This window comes from Narcine bancroftii, chromosome 5, assembly GCF_036971445.1.
Source record: "Narcine bancroftii isolate sNarBan1 chromosome 5, sNarBan1.hap1, whole genome shotgun sequence".
NCBI classification, from domain to species: Eukaryota; Metazoa; Chordata; class Chondrichthyes; order Torpediniformes; family Narcinidae; genus Narcine; species Narcine bancroftii.
Window position 1 is genome coordinate 106,875,447 of NC_091473.1, and position 22,011 is coordinate 106,897,457.

Genomic DNA, 22,011 nt, shown 5'->3' on the forward strand with positions numbered 1-22,011 from the left:
AATATCTCAAACTGTATTAATCTCAACTAAACATAGACAAATACAGTTTAATATCTTTAATAGGACTTACTACACTCCACAAAGATTGCACAAAATATACTATAACCCCTCTCCCAACTGTCAGGAGATGTAAAACTTGTGACGGAGATTTACTTCATATGCTTTGGAATTGACCTTATCTGGAAGACTTTTGGAACTACATTGTTTGAATAACTTCAGATAATATTAAAACCAAAATTTCATTTGACCCTAGGGTCTGGATTATGTTATCCACAAATTTAAAAAAACTAAGCCACAGCTGGAAATCTGAATTCTCTCCTTCATAAAGGCAATGGTTAAATGAGTTACACCTGAAAAGATCCTGTATAGTGTGAGGAGAAAATCAGTAAAATATTTTAAAATATGGGGCTCTTTTTTGGTCTGATTACCATCATTAGACCTCCTCGGCTACTGAATTACTATGGATACCTGTCCTTTCGTAGTCCTACCATCTCCCAACATAGTCATATATACCTTATTAATATACATTAGGACCTCTCATACCTTAGTTGATCAAATTTTATTTTTGCTATTTTTCAATTGTGAACGTGGCAGAAATTTCCAATTTCCACCATACCAGGGTTGAGGGTGGGGGGGAGGGGGGAGGGAGCATTTTGTTTGCTTGCTTGGTTTTTTTTTAATGTGTATCTGTTTATAAAAATATGGCTATTTTGTTTCAATAAAAATATATTTTTTTTAAATTGCCAGTGGAATACAGAATACATTATTGAGATACCCTAGAGTAGCCATTCTCAACCTTTTTTTGGCTATGGATTCTTTAGAACTCTGCTCAAAGTTTATGGGATCCCTTTCCTATGAAGCAGTCAAGTTTAGTGGTTTTCTTCCACTGACAGCATTAAAAAGCGTGGCCCCCCCCGAGGGGTGGGGGATGGTGGTGGGGGCTATACAGCCCCCATTGAGAATGGCAGTCTGAGACATCCATAAAGCCTCCTAGACTTGGGAAACATATTTTGATGCAAAGTGTCTTTTTTAATGTTTTGAAATTGCACCCAGGGTTTTAACATTCACAACATGAACTATTAAGAAAGATAAGAAACAAAGCGTAGAAAAAAATATACAGGGAAAGCATAACATGGGAGTGAACAGCAAGAGAGAAGTGCTACAGGATAGCGAAAAATAAGTTGCATGACATGAAAATGACGGTTGAAGAGATATCACGGAGAAGAACCCACTATGGTAGAAACAACTGTTATGACTGGGAAGGAGAAAATGAAGGGAAAGAGAAGGAAGCAGAGAAAAATATGCAATGATGTCTAATTGTTTAAATTCAGAACTAAGGTTTTAAAAGGTATCAACAGTGCTAGACTCATTGCATTTACTGAAAACAAATTGACATTTCCCAGTCAAAAATGACGAGACAATATTCGACTGCCATTTCAGGTAACTAAAAATAAGAAATTAATTCACTTACAATTTTTGGTGCTGGGACAGCAAGGTTTAAACTGTTCAAAGAGACCTCAAGACCATTTTGTGCACACCCTACAAGCTTTAAGGCAACAAAAAATTCCTGAAGGAAATAAAAGATACAATAAAATCAATTTATCACACAAGCACAAAATGTTAACAGCTTTGAAGCTCACAGATCTCACCAGGACATCCAGTTTCCAGGTCTGGAACTTATGCCTGATTCAAACTGGTCTTGGATCATATTGCAGTAAAATCCTTACACCTTTTTACTTTGATTCTTTAATTATTCTCCTGATACACTTCTGACCAGCCCTTCTTAATTACATAATACTGAGGACCCTTAAAACTCTGCTGCCTGACTTCTACCTGGCAGTCCAGTTTGAACATTATCCTGTTCCTGCTGTTCTAAATAGTTTCCCTTTTGAACAAAACCATCCTGATTTTCAAAACCATCTTTCAATTGACCCCTCCTGATTTCTGTAATTTCCTCTTGGTGTTGTGTAATCTTACAAGATACATACAAGTTCAAATTTATTATTATCTGGCTGTACATATACAACTTAACGCAAGTGTTTCTCCGAACCATGGTGCAAAAACATACACACACAATACATAATAATCACTTGTATGCATCAAGATATAACTTAAATATATACAAATATTTTACAATGATTAGGATGATATCTAGATGGTTCTCCATTTCTGGCCTTTTGAACATGACTGGTTTAATCACACTACCACCAAGGTTTAAAGTTCCTTTTGTTGTCACGGAATAATACATAATAATGTAACATACATGATATACTTCAACTTGTATCTGTTATAAGGATTTCCTGGCACCCTTACAGTCAGAAAAGAGAAGCAAAAGCGAATCCCTTCAGAATCAGTGAGTGTCCTTGGATTCGTCTCCATGCTACCACAGCCTATGCAGCTTCACAAACTCCTGTTCAAACCATTTTTAGCAGCCTGAGCTCCAGGTCTAAACTCTCAATCTTATTCTCTATTAAGTCAACTCTCAATGTGCCCTTCAGCACCAAGGAGCTTTGGGAGCCCTTCTTCCTTCAGCATCCACTTGTACCTTCAGTTAGCAGCCCCCAAGCTCAAATTCCCACTCAAAATCGTTCCACCTCTCAAATTTTATTTCCCTATTTAAGAAAATCTTTAGAAGCCAGATACTTAAATAAGATTTTGATTACCTAACCCAACAAATCACATGGCTCAGTATTATTTCTTTGTGATCCTTTAGCTACATTAAAAGCATCACAAGAAATGACTGTTGGCATTGTTCAAATAAATGAAACACATTCATAAATCCAGGTTATTTTCACCTATTCCAGATTTAATGTATAAGAAAGTACCTGCTTATTTAAAAAGCCCTTTGCATCTGCATCAGCTAAATCCCACACCTAAAAAAGAAATGAAATGACAGATTGAAATCATTAGATAACATCTTTTTAAATGTTATTGCAGTCTAACTTGTATTCACATGCACTCAGACAGCATTCCATTATCCTTGAAAAACTATGAAGAAGTTCAGAAATCCAGTCACTGAATGACTATTGGTAGGGGAGATAAAAGTATGCCGATGGATGAGGTGTACATGGATCTGACAAGATTCCCCATGGTAGTCTCATTCAAAAAGTCATGCGGGATGGGATCCAAGGAAACTTGTCTGTATGGATTTGAAATTTGTTTGTCCACAGAGGATGGTAGTAGAAGAAGCATATACTGACTGGAGGTTGGTAATAAGTGGTGTTGGCAGAGATCAATTCCGAGGCCCCTCCTCTTTGTGATTTTTATAAATAATTTAAATGGGTCAGTAAGTTTGCAGATGAGACAAAGGTTGGAGGTGTTGTGGATGATGTAGATGGTAGTCAAAGGTTAAAAAAGGATATAGACAGGATGGAGAGTTGGGCGGAGAAATGGTAGATGGAATTCAATCTGGAAAAGTACGAGGTGATGCACTTTGGAAGATCGACCTTGAAGGCGGAGCATGTGGTTAAAGACAGAATTCATAGTAGTGCATAGGAACAGTGATCTTGGGGGTCCAAGTCCATAAATCCCTCAAATTGTTGCACAAGTCAATAGGATAGTTAAGAATGTGGAGAGTGTGCTTTATTAGTCGAGGGACTGGGTTCAAGGACTGCAAGGTAATGTTGCAGCTCCACAGAACTCTGATTGGACCAAACTTAAGAGTACTGCGTCCAGTTTTGGTTGATTGGACCACACTTAAGAGTACTGTGTTCAGTTTTGGTTGATTGGACCACACTTAAGAGTACTGTGTTCAGTTTTGGTTGATTCATTATAGGAAGGATTTGGAAGCTTTAGAAAGGGTCCATGTTGCCTGGATTGGAGAACAAGTCATATAAGGAAAGGTTGAGAAAGCTAGGGTTTTATGGTTTGCAGCAATGAAGGATGAGAGGTGACTTAATAGAGAATAAGATTATGAGAGGCATAAATAGGATGGCCAGCCAGCACCTTTCTCCCAGGGTGACAATAGCCAATACCAGAGGACAGCTTTCAAGGTTCTTGCTGGATCTGATATACTTTTCTTACAGAAGTGCAGAATGGTTAGCACAGCAGTTAGCACACATGCTATTACAACGCCAGTGATCCAATTAGAATCCACTGCTGTATGCAAGGAGTTTGTACATTCCCCCTTTTCCCTCTGGTGCAGCAGTTTTCTCCCGTGTTCTTAAGACGTACGGGGTTAGTAGGTTCATTGATTACATGGGTGCATTTAGGCAATGTAGGCTCGTGCGCCAGAGGGGCGTATTAGCATTCTATATCTCCAAATTAAAGATATTGAAATACTAGAAAATTTACCATACATTTGTCCTAAGAAGCTACTGGCTTTGTAAAAATATTTGCTCTCAACCTTACATTTTATGTTACTGATAAACAACAAGTGCCGAAACAATATATAAAAGCAGAGTATGCTTTTAGAAGAGCATTCTGTGCTTATTTTTCCATGAATTTCATGTAACTGGTATATCAACAATTAGTGATTAATACCAGAGAAACATGACCTCCCACTCAACACTGAAAGTTTTAGATTTACATTTTTGTATCCCATGACAAACTTGTGACCCAATATAAAATGATCTTAAAGTGGGTGAGTCCGTGTGGATGGAAGTTAGAAACAGGAAGGGAGTGATCACTCTATAGGTTCACAAATCACCCTTGGGACATTGAGCAGATAAGATGACAGATCTTGGAATGGTGAAAAAAATAACAGGGCCATTCAACTTCCCAATATTGACTGGCACCTCCTTACTGCAAGAGAGACAGATGGGGTAGAATTTCTCAGGTATGTCCAAAAGAATTCTAGACATGTTATGTGTACAAGCCAACTCAAGGAGAGGTCATACTGGATCTAGTGATGGATAAGGAATCTGGTCAGGTGACAGTGACTACAACTCCCTGACCTTTAGCATAGCTATGGACAAACATAGAAGCACGCAAAATAGTAAGTCTTATTGGGAAAGGGATAATTACGATGGGATTAGGCAAGGACTTGGGAAAGTAAATTGGGAACAGATGTTCTTGGGGAAAAGCACAGAAGTAATGTGGAAGATGTTTAGGGACTATTTGCATGGGTAGGTTTATTCCACTGAGATGGAAAAAAATGGGAGCATAAGAGAACCATGGTTCACAAATAGAGGCGATACAGCGAGTTAAGAGGATAAAGGAAGAATACATAAGATTTTGGAAGCAAAAGTCATGAAAAGCTTGTAAGAATTACATGGTAGCCAAGAAGGACTTATGAAAGGCCTTAGGAGAGCAAGAAGAGGGCACAGGAAGACCTTGGCAAGTAGGATTAAGGAAAATCCATAAGATATAGGAGCAGAAACAAGTTATTCTGCCTGACAAGTCTGCCCCACCATGAAACATAAGCTCATTCATTTTCCCACAGCCACGCTGCCCAGCCTTCTTCCCTTAATCTTTGATGTCCTGGCTAATCAAGAACATATCAATCACTGTCTTAAATACACCCAATGATCTGGTCTCCAGAACTGCATGTGGCAACAATTCCACAGATTTACCACCCTCTGGCTGAAGATATTCCAATGCATCTCTGTTCTAAGTGGACACCCTTTAATCCTGAATTTGTGTCCTTTTGACCTACCAGGGGTATCCAATTTTTAATTTAGACATACAACACAGTTACAGGCCATTTCTGCCCACAAGTCTGTGCCACCCAATTAACCTACACCCCTGATACATACTCGTGGGCTGAAATGGCCTGTTATCATGCTGTATGTCCAAATTAAAAATTTAAAGGTTGGCCACCCCTGACCTAGACAGTCCCACAATGGGAAACAACCTTTCTACATCTATTCTGTCCATGCCTTTCAACATTCAAAATGTTTCAATGAGATTCCAAGAGCTATCAAAAGCTCCTTATGTAACCCTTTCATTCCTGGAATCATCCTAGTTTCCCTCCTTTGAACCCTCTCCAACATCAGTACATCTTTTCTTAAACGAGGAGCCCAAAACTGTTCACAATTCTCCAACTGAGGTCTCATCAGTGCCTTATAAATCCTCCACATCACATCCCTGTTTCTTGAAATAAATGCCAGCATTCCATTTGTCCTTTTCACCTCCCTCTACAAGCAACTTTACCTTCAGGCTATCCTGCGTGAAGACTCACAGGACCCTTTACATCTGGGAATTTTCAATTTTCTCCCCATTTAAAAAATAGTCTGCCAGTCTGCCTGTTTATTTTTTTCTACCACAGACACTGACATTATATTTTATTTGCCACTTCTCTGCACATTCTCCTCATCTGTCTATGTCCTTCTGCAGCCCACCTGTTCCTCCATCTAACTTTGTATCACCTGAAACTTAGTCATAAACCCATACATTCAAAAATCCAAATCATTAATATACAACATAGAAAGAAGTGGCCCTTATAGAACACCACTAGCAACTGGCAGCCAATCAAAATATGATCCTTGTTCCTGCCAATTCCCTGCTTCCTGCTTCCTGCCAATCAGCCAATGCTCAACCCATGCTCGCATGTTTGTTATTATACCACAGTAGGCTTATGGTGGCACCTTGTCAAATGCCTTTTGAAATTCCAAATATATAAACATCCATTGCATCTCCCTTGCAGCTCTATAAAACTTTGGTTAGCTCACACTTGGAATATAGAGTTTAATTCTAATTGTCTCAATACAGAAATGATTTGGAAGCTTTAGAGGGGGGCAGAGAAGATATACCAGGATTTTGCCTGGATTGGAGATATGTCTTATGAAACAAGATTAACTGAGCTAGGGGTTTTCTCTTTGGAGTGAATGAAGATGAGAGGTAACTCTACAAGGTTATAAGAGATAGGGAATGGATAGGATGGACTGCCAGCATCTTTTTACTGGGGTGACAGTAGCAAACACCAGAGGACATCTGTACAAAGTGAAGGGAGGAAAGTTTAAAGGAGACAAGAAGGTTGTTTTTTTTTAAATATAAACACGGTGAGTAGTGGGTGTCTGGAATGCATTGTCAAGTCTGGTAATGGAGGCTGGTAAAATTAGAGCATTTAAAAGACTAAGATAGGCACATGGATACCAGAAAAATAGAGGGTTATGAGTGTGAGGTAGGGAAGCTTTAGGTTGTAGAGTAGGTTTATACAGATTGGCTCAACATCATGGGCAAAAGGGCCTGTACTGAGCTGTCATATTCTACATTCTAATAAACCAAAGAATAACATTTCCATTGTTTAAAACAGTTCCATTAACAATGATTTTTTTTTTAATTTTGTAGCTTTTCTTTTTTTTAAAAACTAGATTTAAACAGAAATTATATTTTTATTTTCTTATTTGTATCCGATTTGACTCAACATTAGCCTATTTCCTTCATTGTTACTTGTTCATTCGCATTTCCCAAAGTACATTTGTTAATGAATTTATCAACTCACCCATGTAGCAAGTTAGGATGCATATAATTTTAATGAAAGAAGAAAAAAAATCAGCTAACTAATGCACAAATAACAAGTAGGGTGGCCATTTCCAAATTTCCAAAACAGAGGATGTGCAGGGTCAGCATGAGAAAACTCTCTCGGCAGTGTGGGGGGGGGGGGGGGGGGGGGGGGCGGGGTGAGGGGTGCATGGGGAGAGAAAGCAGGCACTTACCAGTTTAATGCAGTGTCTCAGGGTCTGTAGGCCATGTCCGGCCAGGTTTCTTCTTGCGCGCATATGCTAGTGGCAGTTGGCACATGTTCAATAGATTGAAGTATCGGGGCCAGTAGTGTCACTTCCCCCTCCCTCCGACAGAAGTGACGCTAGTGGCTCCAGTACTCCAATCCAATGCACATGTGCCAGCTGGCACTAGTGCATGCATGCAAGAAGACATGGCCGTGCACAGCCTACGGACCTCAGGATACCGCATTTAACACGGCAAGTGTCCCCTTTCTGCCCCCACACCCCCAAATGGAGGACAAATTAATGTCCGGCTCGAGGTGGCACCAGATAGAGGACAGATGACTGAAAAGCTGGACTGTCCAGCCTAAAACCGGACATCTAGCCTCCCTAATAACAAGGTGAATATTTGAGCCATCCTAGAGCAATAATCATAATTTCAAGGACACAGAGATATGTGGTGGTGGAGGAGCAGTAGAGTTTTAATCTTAAGGTTCACAATGTACACAAAGGAAAAAAAAGCAAGTTTCAATCAATGATTACTTAAAAAGTTACAAGATAAAAGGAAAAATATGAAATAATAGAGAAAAGAAATCAACTGTGAGGAAGCAGGGAACAAGGTAAGTATTTTTTAAAGGATAACATTATAATTAATTCACTATTTATTACAATAAATAAATAACACAATGAGGAAGCAGTACCTTTCCAAGTACAAGATCTGAGAGGCCAGATCTTTTCAGAAATGAGGCAGCTTCTGCTGCTCCAACTCTCCCACTATTTGTTGAATCGATCTGCATAAATAAACAAGACATTTCCAATAAAATATGAAATTACAAGTTTTAGACATAAGCTATAGTGCATTGGCGCATGATACTTTTAGCAGAATTTCTTATATTGATCATCAATCTACATATTCAGGAAAAAAAACAAAAATGAAGCTGTTTTCATCTCCAGCAAACAAACTGAAGTGGTTACATCTCAAGGATGGTTAAGTCTACTGATTTTTTCCCTCTGTAAGTTACGGAGACCAAAAGGTGTTTCAGTTTATATATCTTGATTTTGGGGTATCATGATCTGCCACCTCATTCATTTTCTCTCACATTAAGGTCCAATAATCATGGACCTTAAAAACTTAAGGTCCCTCAATCCACGAGCAAGATTCAATTTGATGACTCACTCCTAATGTTGAGATCAAAATTTTTACCATTCCTCACATCTATTCAAACATTCACATGGGGTTAGTGTCACATGCATAGAACTAAAATTCAATTTACCTGACGGTAATACTTTTCATATAAAGGATTTCCACTTGAGAGCTGCAAAAAAATTCCAATCTTGTAACAATGGATAAATTTACAGCATATTTTAAATCAACAATGCATTTTTGCTGTCTGTTGCCACCAAAATTTAATATTCTTGATTAACACAAGATTTGAACTTTGATTTTGGAACCAGAGATCCGTCACAGCTGGAATAAACAGAAAACTGTGAGTGCTTGCAAAAACTTTTAAATTCCAGAAATTTAGATGTACCAGAGCCAAATGTATGCAAAACCAACTTCGCAGCCAAAATACCATAGCTCAGTGTAGGCCTGGAACTGAGAACCCCTTTAGAAACTAGCCTATGGCTCAAAGAACAAAAACATTAACTCCCTTTGCAACCTGATGAACAATAGCAGCATTTTATAATTTGTGTTTTCTGGAAGCAAAAGTATTTTATTTTTACACATTAATTGACATAATTATTGTGCTAACTTAAACCCTAACTTATATGGAGCAAAACTCCAGTAATTTAGTATTTTCAGGAATTTTGTGGTGCTGGACCATTTGATGTTATTCCAATCAAAACATCAGCACATTTTGAGTAATATCCCCCACCTCCTCAAACTCCCTAATGCTGTGTAATATCTGGTGCACAGGAAACAGGGCTAGAGTGAGCTAGAAAGGAGCAGGAAACATCATCTAGTGAACCTGATGCTCAATCTATGGGATTTTTGAGAAATCATATAGTGTATTATCACAATATTAATGCACAGAACTCAAAGAAGGGTAACAAAAACTAAGGGTGTAGTGCACGCACGCTACGCGAAGTGTGGAGTATGAACCACACACACACACACACACACACACACACACACACACACACACACACACACACACACACAGAGTCAAGTCGAGGCCAAAGACTGATTTAATGCTCTGCCAGCTCCATTTATATTCACTCCCTGCCTCTGACAAGAGGAGAGACGACATCGCAGCGCCAGCGTCCAACTAGACGCCATTCCTGCCATTGCCTGCTGTTTCCCACTGTGCAGGAGGTCACGCAGGACAATGGCTGTTGGTCTCTCCAGGGTCCTCGTGATTGTTGCATGCGCCAGCCATTTTGTGAGCCAGGTCGCAACTCAGTTTGCGGCTGCTACAAGCTAAATAATAACGCTAATTATGAAAATGATGCATTCTTCTTGTTCAAAATCATTCATTCTTGAGATTTTATTTGGAACAAATTTTCTGGCTCATTTAACATACTAATGTTATTCTGAAGTGAAACACGAAAGTCTGCAAACGCTGTGATTGTAGTGAAAACTCAGAAGTGTTAGAGGAACCCAGCAGGTCTCACAGCATTCATGGGAGGTAAAGATATAGAACTGACATTTTGGGCCTGAGCCCTTCTTCAAATTATGAGTAAAAAGAAGGCAGGTGTCTGAATTAAAAGGCTAGGGAGGCACACAGACCAACTGGCAAAAGGTGTGGACATGGATGGGACAGGTGAGGAAAGGTGAAAATGGATCCAGTGCAATAGCAGGGATCTCCACTTCAATTCCTCACCCCACTCCCATACCAATATATTTGTCCATGGTCTCATACACTGCCTGACTGAAACCACCCGCAAACTTGAGGAATAACACCTCATATTCTGTCTGGGCACCTTACAACTGGATGGCCTTAACATCGACCTCCCCCATCTATCCCTATTTTTCTTTTCCTCCAGCTCTCTCTCTCTCTTTCTGTCTCCTTTCTTTCACATCTGCATTCAGAGAGCCATCCCCTCCACTGATGAATTATCACCTTTCCTCTCCTACCCTATCTATGTCCAATTATCACCTTTTGCCTGTTGGTCTGTGTTCCTCCACATGCACTTTCTTTTCTTCTCCCCAATCTTTTAATTCAGGCACCTGACTGCTTTCTACTCAAACATTGAAAAAGAGCTCAGTATAATTTGTTACAAACTTATAAGTTTGAAAAGTTATTACAGAGAACTAGACAAAGATATTATGAATTAGGGGAAAGAGCTCATTAAGTATTAGCTTGGCAGTAAAAGACGGAATAAGTTTCTAGAACAATAAATGCTATTAAGGATGAATCAATGATACATATAAACCTCAGGAGATTAATGATGTGTTTATTAAAATTTTATGAAAAATGATATACTTCTGAAGTAGTGGAGGATGAGGTTAAAATTTCTTTTTTTTAAAATCTGATCTGGATTTACCTTTTTTGAGTGGAAAGGATATTAAAGATTTGGATGCTTCTTTTACGACTAAAGAAGTAACATTGGCCCATTTCCTTTGGAGCTATGAAACCGTGCACATAACGAGTCAATTAGGTATGATGAAAACAGTGGTTTTCAACCTTTTCTTTCCACCCACATATCACCTTAAGCAATCCCTTACTAATCACAGAGGGCCGATGGCATAGGGAAAGAAAAATACAGTGGAAAGAAAAAGGTTGAGAACCACTGTATTATCTGGCCATGATTTGACTTCATTGTTTTTCAACTGCCTCCAGTTTCTCTTGCTTCTACTTGGTACAGGAAACAGGATTGTTCTTTTCAATAAAATCTATTCAACACGTTTCAAATTAAAAGTTGGAAATTTTCTGATGTTGTCCAGTGCCTGCAATAATTTAACATTTCCAATTAAAAATTTCAAATTTCATTATTAATTTCAATTACAAAAATAGTTCAACAATTTCCAGATAAGTAAATCTTATGTTTTCTTCAACTGTTAATGGTAACATGTTAAATCAAAACCTCATAAATTTTTCATGCTCATGTGCATTGAACCCATGTTTCTTTTTTTTTTATTTTTTAAATTTTTTATTTTTCACACCATAAATCACATTAGCCATGATATACACTATTTCTTTTTCACACATATACAGTGACTTTTTCTCCCCCCCCCCCCATCCCTCCTCCCAAGCCACCCCCCCCCCCTCTCATCCATTTTAGGTATACAATCTAGGTTGCATTAAGCCAGTCAGACAATGTTGTCATTCAACAAAAATACACCAGAAATTCTACTGAGTCCATTCTTTTCTTTCCTTCTCCTTCCATCAACTTAGGTAATGTTTGTCCCCGGTAGGTTTTCGCTATTGTATTTAATGTAAGGCTCCCATACTTGTTCGAATATTTCAATATTATTTCTTAACCTATATGTTATTTTTTCTAATGGAATACATTTATTCATTTAAATTTAGTAGTTTCTTCCTTTTAATTTGGTTATGTATTCCATTAATATTTAAAGTCATATAGTTCAGCGTTTGTTTATTTTGTTTATCTTCTCTTTCTGTTTTTCCATCATTACCTTTCCTCCTTTTCCATTTCTGTTTTCTTATTTTCAACTCTTTATAAGACAACATTCCTACAACATCCAACATTTTCCTTATTCTCCTATTTCTATCTTCTTTATCCCCAATCTCCCCTTCCCCTCCTGAGTTGTCCTTTATCCCTTGTCGGACAACCACATCTCCCCTCTCCATTTGGATTTGCGAATCCACTCGCAAGCGTCAACTGATTTTGCAGTGACCGCTATTTCCCCCCACCCAGCCCCCCACAGAAAAGATTTCACTTTTCATATGTCACAAAGGTCACTCTTTTAATTCCCTCCTTATTCTCTCTATTCCATTACCTTCCCTTATTAATTCTTGTCTATACTATCTATATTTTCCTCTAAGTACAGATACATTCACGTATGCACATTGTCTCTATTCACTCTTATACCTCTTTACCCGCATACATATCAATCGTGATCATTTTAACTCTCATTACCCGTCTTCATCCCTCAGTCTATTTTTGTCTTTACCCACATACATATCAATCGTGATCATTTTTACTCTCATTAGCCGTCTTCATCCCTCAGTCTATTTTTGTAATTGTTCTGCAAATTTTCGTGCTTCTTCTGGATCCGAGAATAGTCTGTTTTGTTGTCCTGGAATAAATATTTTCAATACCGCTGGATGCTTTAGTATAAATTTATACCCTTTCTTCCATAAAATCGCCTTTGCTGTATTGAACTCTTTTCTCTTCTTTAGGAGTTCAAAACTTATATCTGGATAAATGAAGATTTTTTGCCCTTTATACTCCAGTGGTTTGTTGCCCTCTCTTACTTTTTCCATTGTCTTCTCCAGTACCTTTTCTCTTGTAGTATATCTTAGGAATTTTACTACAATAGATCTTGGTTTTTGTTGTGGTTGTGGTTTAGAGGCCAATACTCTATGTGCCCTTTCTATTTCCATTTCTTGCTGTAGTTCTGGACATCCTAGGGTCTTAGGGATCCACTCTTTTATAAACTCCCTCATATTCTTGCCTTCTTCATCTTTATGTTATTTCTTCTGTTATAATTTTCCATTGTATCTATTTTTTGAGCTAGTAGTTCTTGTGTCTCTTTAGTTTTTTTATTAGATTCCTCCAATTTCTTTTTTAAGTCTCTACCTCCATTTCTGCTGCTACTGCCCGCTCTTCCATCTTGTCCATTTTCTTTCCCATTTCTGTTAAGGTCATCTCTATTTTATTCATTTTCTCTTCTGTGTTGTTTATTCTTTTTCTTAAATCATTAAATTCCTGTGTTTGCCATTCTTTAAATGACTCCATGTATCCTTTAATAAGAGAAAGTACCTCCTTTATCTTGCCTTTCTTTTCTTCTTCTATTTCACTGTACTCTTCCTCTTCCTCTGGGTTGGCCATCTGTTGTTTCTTTGTTGCCCTTTCCTTCTCTTCTTTCTTGTTTCTATTGTCTTCTGTGGTCTCTTCTTGCTGCAGGTATTCTGCAGCCGTCGTTGCCGGCTGTGGAGATCGACTCCCCAGCTGGTCACCCCTCCCGTCGGTGTGTTTTTTTTCATGCGCGGTTGCGCACTTTTACTCGGCTCAGCGAGCCATTTTTGTAGTCCATTATTTACCGACCTGAGGGAGCGGGTTTCTCTCTCCGCAGCGGGCCTCTTTGAACAGGTAAGGCCTTCACCTTTTTCCTCCGTTGTCTTCTCTTCCTCTCTTCTTACCGTTGCTTTCGATTTTTCTTTTTTTGTCGCCATCTTCTTTCCACCTTTATACTCACTTTTCTGTAACTTTTATTTCTGTGCCTTTGTGTTTTCCTTTGTTTTTCCCGACTTTTCTGGAGAGGGCTGGAGTTCACTGTCCGGCCACTACTCCATCACGTGACTCCTCGAACCCATGTTTCTTACAAGAATTTTTTTTCTCTCTATCTGTCAACATGCCAGCACTTCTTGCCAAACCCCCTTCTCCACCCTGCTTGCACCCTCTCAACACTGACTCACCCCATGCACCTTGACTTTACTTCCGAGCACTTCCTACCCTCCATGACTTTAATCATTTTAAATAAGTCTTTCAGGTAACCTGACAAAGTCATACACCATTCAGCCTTACTTAACTACGCTGACCAATTTGGCATTCTGGGCTAATATCATTTGCCTGCATTTGGTCCATATCCCTGAGGCTCTCTTATCCATACATCTGACCAAGTTTCTTTTGAATGTTGTTATTGTGCCCGCTTCTACAGATTCCTCTGGCAGCTCATTCCAGGTGCAGACCAGCCTCTGTGTGGGAAAAAAAAAATCCCTGTCCTCTTGTTTCACTCTCATCTACCTGAGAAAGCATTCACTTTATCCATTTCCGCCCGCCCCATGATTTTGTTTTGTTAACCTTCACAAGATCACCCTCAGCCACCTTTTCTCTTGGGAATACAGACCCAGCCTATCCAATTTCTACCTATAATTCAACTGCTCCTCACCCAATAACATACTGGTGAATATCCTCAGCACCCCTTCCAAATTATTGATGTTATTCCTCTTGCTGCAGAAACCACAAGTGCATACTCACCAACACCTTGTACAGCTGAATTATGAGCTCCCAACATTTGTACTCTACTCTTTGCCTCATGAAGGCAGAGTGCCAAACACTGCTTTCATCATCTTGTCTTCCTGAGTGGTCATTTTCAAGGAACTGTGCAACTGCAGCCCTGGGTCTCTCTGATCCACAACACTCTGCCATTCACCATACAAATCCTGCCCTGGTTTGACTTAACAAGTATGAAACAACCCACACTTGATAGAGTTAAATTCTATTTGCCACTCCTTGGCCCACCTTCCAAACAGTTATAAACTCTAATAACCTTCCTTATTGAACTCTATGCTACCAATTTTGGTGTCATTTGCAAATTACTGATTTAAGTTAACAAACATTGTAATCTAAATCACTAATAAAGATGCCAAACAACAGTGGACACAGTACCGAACCATACAGCATACCATTGGTCACAGGCCTCAAATCAGAAAAACTTCCTACTACGAATCTCTGCCTCCTTCCATTAGCCAGTTTTGAATTGGAAACCATGAGATTTAACTTTCCAGACTAATCTGCCATGTGGAAGCTTGTCAAAGACCCTTACTAAAGTTAATATACACAACATACATATGCACAGAATGTCCACAGACAGCTGTGTGACACCAGCAACAGGAGGAGCATGTGGCAAGGGTTCAAGACCACAACAGATTACAAGTCAACCTTGTGAATTAAAGACAATGACATCTCCCTTCCCTACAGACTGAACACCTTCTTTGCACTGTCTGATGAGAAGAACAGGGTGACGCCAAAGAAAGCTCCATGTCCCCCTGATGAATGGGGCCACCTTCATAGTCATGGCTGAGGAGAGGAGATCCCTACCCAAGGTTAACCCACACAACATGGTGGGACCAGACAATATACCTAGTCGAGTACTGAAGGACTGCACAGATCAATTGATGGAGGTCTTCACTGACATCTTCAACACCTCAATGCAGCAATCCATCATTCTTGCAGGTTTCAAAACAGCCACCATCATTCCAGTACCCAAGAGGGCAACAATAACAAGCCTCAATGACTACCGTTCTGTGGCACTGACCTCCACCATTATGAAATGTTTTGAGTGTCTGGTGATGGAATGTATCAAAACACACCTCTCAGAGATACTGCATCCATTTCAATTTGCCTATAGAAGAAAAAGTTCCACATGGCTAAAGCCTTGTCGCTTCACTCCGTCTGGCCAACATGGAGAACTACACCTCATGCATCAGGGTACTGTTCATTGACTTTAGCTCGGCGGTTAATTCAATCATTCCCAGAGGCTGGTGGAGAAGCTGTCCTCACCTCTCTCTGTAATTGGATCCTGGACTTCCTAAGGGGAAGACCACCGTCATGCTGAGTACTGGTGCAACTCAGGTATTTCTGCGCAGCTCACTCCTGTTCACACTACTAACCCATGATTGCATCGCCAGACCCAGGTCCAACAATGTCATCAAGTTTGCAGATGACAAATCACGTGATGGAGTAGTGGCCGGTCAGGGAAAACCAGCCCTCTCCAGAAAAGAAGAAAAAAAGTAAAGAAAAGACAAAGTTCAACAAATATAAAATATAAGAAATAAAAGATAAAGTTGCAGAGAAGAGAAAGAAGATAGCACCTAAGAAGGAAAAAGTAAAAACAACGGGAAACAAAGAAGAAAAGACACCGGAAAAGAAAGGAGAAAGCCTTACCTGCACGAAGGATCAGGGAGCCATGGTGGCAAAGAGCACCCAATCTCCGAGGTTGGTGGTGGCCCTGCAGAGTTGCGACCCCCCCCCCCCCGACCGTTGGTCTGCAAAAATGCCTCTCATGCACATGAGTAGTGCGCAATCTAAGATAGAGGAAAACACCGACGGGAGGGGAGGGGGGCTCAGCCGAGGAGTGGGCAACCACACCGCGACCAGCTGAGGGATGCCCGAGACCAGGGCTCTCAGCTGTAAGATGAGGAAAGCGGCAGAAGAGGGAGTGAAGTACTGGGTGAGAAAGAAAGTCGACGGGGTGAATAGCAAGCGGAGCAGCAGCAGGAGGCTCAACAGATGAGCAGCTCAGGAGAAGACCAACAGCAAGAAGCCAAGAAAGAAGAGGCCAGACAAAGTGAGACAAGCAACTCATCAGAAAAATCAGAAGAGACAGATACAAAGAAAAGAAGAAGACACAAACATAGGTACAGACACAGAAGAAGAGGAAGAAGACCAAGATCTTCACAGAGAAATAGAACGTAAAACAGATGGACAGAATATAGATAAAGCTTTTTTTCAAGAACAAATGAGAACATTAAAAGAATGGTTGTCATTAGAATTTAAGTGCAATTAAAAGAAAAATGAAAAGAACAGAAGATAAAATGCAAAGATTAGAACTAGTCATGACAGAAATAGGGAAAAGAGTAGAAAATGTGGAAGAACGAGAAACGGCTGTAGAAATGGAAGTAAATGACAAGAGGAAAATTGGAAGAAAGTGATAAAAAATTAGAGACACAAGAGTTGTTAACTCTGAAAATTGATATGTTGGAAAATTATAGTAGGGGAAACAACATTAAAACAGTGGGCCTGAAGGAAGATGAAGAAAGTATAGATATGAAGGAATTTATTAAAAAATGGATCCCAAAGGTCCTGGTAATGACAAAAATGCAGGAAGAAATGGAAATAGAAAGGGCACACAGAACACTAGCTCCGAAACCACAGATACATCAAAAACCAAGATCCATTTTAGTAAAACTTTTGACATATATGACAAGAGAAAATATACTGGAGCGGGCAAGGAATAAAATTAGAAAAGACAATAAAACATCAAAAAATATTTTTTTACCCAGACATAAATTTTGAACTCTTAAAGAAGAGGAAGGAGTTTAATACAGCAAAATCGATCCTATGGAAAAAAGGTTATAAATTCATGTCAAGACATCCAGCTGTGCTTAAAATATTTATCCCCGGGTAGCAAAACAGACTGTTCTCAGATCCGGAGGAAGAACAAGTATTTGCAGAACGCTTGCAGGACAGGAGATGAAGAGAAGTAACAAGAATGAAGAACAGCGATAAAATACATATAAAGATGTAAAAACAATGTATATGTAAAGAACTAAAGGGAAAGAGAAGGGAAGAAAGGGGGGAAAAAAAGGGAGAACTTTGTTATATGTGTAAAAAAAAAAGTGTTTTCTGGGGTGTTGGTGGGGGGGAGAGAATAACCGTCACTGCAAAATCAGTTGATGTTTGCGAACAGGATCGCAATTCAAATGGAAAGGGGAGTTGTGGTTGCCTGGCAAGGGATAAGGGGCAACTCAGAGAGGAGAGGGATATTTGGGGTGAAGGGATTATTGGATGTGGGAGTTGTTCAAGTATTTTATGTTTTAAATGTGTTGTCATACATTGGGTTTAAAAAGGGAAAACTGAGAGATGAAAATGGGAAAAAGGGGGATGGTGGTGGTGAGGAAGCGGAAATGAGGTGTAAACAGGATATGAGATTGCCATGTTGAACTATATGACTATAAACATTAATGGAATACATAACCAAATTAAAAGGAAGAGGCTATTAAATTTACTGAAAAAAGAAAAAATAGACATAGCATTTGTGCAGGAAATGGATCTAACTAAAGTGGAACATTAATTAAAGAAAAACTGGGTAGGAAACGTAGCGGCAGCATCATATAATTCAAAAGCTAGAGGTGTAGCTATATTAATTAATAAAAATGTACCAATCAAAATAGAGGAAGAAATAATAGATCCAGCAGGGAGGTGTGTAATGATAAAGTGTCAGATATATTCAGAATTTTGGAATTTGCTCAATATATATGCACCTAATGAGGAGAATCAAAAGTTTATGCAGGATTTTTTTTGTAGATACGCAAGGAAATATATTGATAGGAAGGGATTTTAACCTTAATTTGGATGAAATATTGGATAAAACTGGACAAAAGAAAAGCAAAAAGAATAGAGTGGCCAAATTTATCGTTAAATCAATGCAGGAAATGAAACTTATGGATATATGGAGGAGGCAGCACCCAAGAGAGAAGGAATACTCAAGTAGGCATAAAACATACTCAAGGATTGATAGGTTTTTGTTGTCGGCCCATATTTAAGGGAGAGTTGGGAAAACTGAATATAAAGCTAGATTAATCTCTGATCATTCACCTTTGTTATTAGGAATAGAACTGGAGGACATCCCACCAAGAACATATTCTTCTTTGGCATGGCTTCGCGGACGAAGATTTATGGAGGGGGTAAAAAGTCCACGTCAGCTGCAGGCTCGTTTGTGGCTGACAAGTCCGATGCGGGACAGGCAGACACGATTGCAGCGGTTGCAGGGGAAAATTGGTTGGTTGGGGTTGGGTGTTGGGTTTTTCCTCCTTTGCTTTATTCAGTGAGGTGGGCTCTGCGGTCTTCTTCAAAGGAGGTTGCTGCCCGCCAAACTGTGAGGCGCCAAGATGCACGGTTTGAGGCGTTATCAGCCCACTGGCGGTGGTCAATGTGGCAGGCACCAAGAGATTTCTTAGGCAGTCCTTGTACCTTTTCTTTGGTGCACCTCTGTCACGGTGGCCAGTGGAGAGCTCGCCATATAACACGATCTTGGGAAGGCGATGGTCCTCCATTCTGGAGACGTGACCCATCCAGCGCAGCTGGATCTTCAGCAGCGTGGACTTGATGCTGTCGACCTCTGCCATCTCGAGTACTTCGACGTTAGGGATGTAAGCGCTCCAATGGATGTTGAGGATGGAGCGGAGACAACGCTGGTGGAAGCGTTCTAGGAGCCGTAGGTGGTGATTCGCAGCCGAACAGGAGTGTGGGTATGACAACGGCTCTGTATACGCTTATCTTTGTGAGGTTTTTCAGTTGGTTGTTTTTCCAGGCTCTTTTGTGTAGTCTTCCAAAGGCGCTATTTGCCTTGGCGAGTCTGTTGTCTATCTCATTGTCGATCCTTGCATCTGATGAAATGGTGCAGCTGAGATAGGTAAACTGGTTGACCGTTTTGAGTTTTGTGTGCCCGATGGAGATGTGGGGGGGCTGGTAGTCATGGTGGGGAGCTGGCTGATGGAGGACCTCAGTTTTCTTCAGGCTGACTTCCAGGCCAAACATTTTGGCAGTTTCCGCAAAGCAGGACGTCAAGCGCTGAAGAGCTGGCTCTGAATGGGCAAAGAGTAGTTCACGGACAAGTTTCTCTTGTGTCTTGGTGTGAGCTTGCAGGCGCCTCAGATTGAAGAGACTGCCATCCGTGCGGTACCGGATGTAAACAGCGTCTTCATTGTTGGGGTCTTTCATGGCTTGGTTCAGCATCATGCTGAAGAAGATTGAAAAGAGGGTTGGTGCCAGAACACAGCCTTGCTTCACGCCATTGTTAATGGAGAAGGGTTCAGAGAGCTCATTGCTGTATCTGACCCGACCTTGTTGGTTTTCGTGCAGTTGGATAATCATGTTGAGGAACTTTGGGGGACATCCGATGCGCTCTAGTATTTGCCAAAGCCCTTTCCTGCTCACGGTGTCGAAGGCTTTGGTGAGGTCAACAAAGGTGATGTAGAGTCCTTTGTTTTGTTCTCTGCACTTTTCTTGGAGCTGTCTGAGGGCAAAGACCATGTCAGTAGTTCCTCTGTTTGCGCGAAAGCCGCACTGTGATTCTGGGAGAATATTCTCGGCGACACTAGGTATTATTCTATTTAGTAGAACCCTAGCGAAGATTTTGCCTGCAATGGAGAGCAACGTGATTCCCCTGTAGTTTGAGCAGTCTGATTTCTCGCCTTTGTTTTTGTACAGGGTGATGATGGTGGCATCACGAAGATCCTGAGGCAGTTTACCTTGGTCCCAACAAAGCTTGAAAAACTCATGCAGTTTGGCATGCAGAGTTTTGCCGCCAGCCTTCCAGACTTCTGGGGGGATTCCATCCATACCTGCTGCTTTGCCACTTTTCAGTTGTTCGATTGCCTTATATGTCTCATCCAGGGTGGGAACCTCATCCAGCTCTAGCCTTAGGGGCTGTTGAGGGAGCTGGAGCAGGGCGGAATCTTGGACTGAGCGGTTGGCACTGAAAAGAGATTGGAAGTGTTCTGACCATCGGTTGAGGATGGAGATCTTGTCGCTGAGGAGGACTTTGCCGTCTGAGCTGCGCAGCGGGCTTTGGACTTGGGGTGAGGGGCCGTACACAGCCTTTAGAGCCTCGTAGAAACCCCTGAAGTCGCCAATGTCTGCGCTGAGCTGGGTTCGTTTGGCGAGGCTAGTCCACCACTCATTTTGGATCTCCCGGAGTTTGCGCTGAAGATGGCTGCATGCGCGACGGAAGGCTTGTTTCTTCTCTGGACAGGACGGCTTTGTAAGGTGAGCCTGGTGGGCAGCATATAGATGGAGGTTAAACTCCATGCTACTTAAAAGGAAGGAATTTAGCGAGTTTATTGAACGCCAAATTAAAACATATTTTGAAATAAATATGGAATCAGTGAAGGACAAATTTATAGTAAGTACAGAAAAGAAACTAGTAAAAAGGGATGATGTAACGAAAAGGAGAGAATTGGCGGACAAAAAAATAAAATACGAAACATTACAAATGTACAAGGTGGAGAAGAACATAATGAAAATAAAGCAAAAGTATTATGAACTGGGAGAAAAAACACATAAAATATTAGCCTGGCAACTTAAAACAGAACAAGCTAAAAGAATTGTATTGGCATCAAGGAAAAAGGACAAACAAATTACATATAACCCAATAGAGATTAATGAGAAATTTAAGGAATTTTATTAATAATTATATCAAATTGAGAACGAGGGGAAAGATGATAAAATAGAAGAGTTTTTAGTTAAAATTGAACTGCCAAAATTGCAAGAAATGGAGCAGAACAAGTTGATAAAACCATTTGAAGTAGAGGAAGTACAGGATATATTAAAAAGCTGCTGAACAATAAAACGCCTGGAGAGGATGGATCCCCAATAGAATTCTATAAAACACAAAACTTGTCAGATTCATGTAAGATAGCAATAATTACTGTAATACCAAAGACAGGGAAAGATCAATTAACGCCAGCATCATATAGACCAATATCTCCACTTAACTCAGATTATAAGATAATAGCAAAATTATTAACATACAGATTGGCCGATTGTGCACCAAAAATAGTAAAACAAGATCAAACTGGATTTATTAAGAAAAGATGAACAGCGGATAATGTCTGCAAACTTATTAATCTAATTCATGCAGTTCAAGGAAATAAAATGCCAACAGTGGCTGTTGCTTTAGAAGCAGAGAAAGCCTTTGACGGGGTAGAATGGAATTATTTATTCAAAGTACTACAGAGGTTCAACCTACCAGAGAAATATATTAATTGGA

The 22,011-nt window shown here is 40.1% G+C and overlaps 1 protein-coding gene across 3 annotated transcripts in view; it reads right to left on the reverse strand.

The window, feature by feature from the left end:
* eps15 (epidermal growth factor receptor pathway substrate 15) overlaps window positions 1-22,011 on the reverse strand; it is a 152,541-nt gene that overhangs the window by 108,354 nt on the left and 22,176 nt on the right. For all 3 annotated transcript variants that reach the window (XM_069938631.1, XM_069938632.1, XM_069938633.1), the window contains exons 2-5: window positions 8,879-8,920; window positions 8,306-8,395; window positions 2,826-2,873; window positions 1,472-1,567 (exon numbers count right to left, since the gene is read on the reverse strand). In XM_069938631.1, coding sequence (XP_069794732.1) covers window positions 1,472-1,567; window positions 2,826-2,873; window positions 8,306-8,395; window positions 8,879-8,920 — 276 coding nt within the window. The remainder of the gene's footprint in view (window positions 1-1,471; window positions 1,568-2,825; window positions 2,874-8,305; window positions 8,396-8,878; window positions 8,921-22,011) is intronic.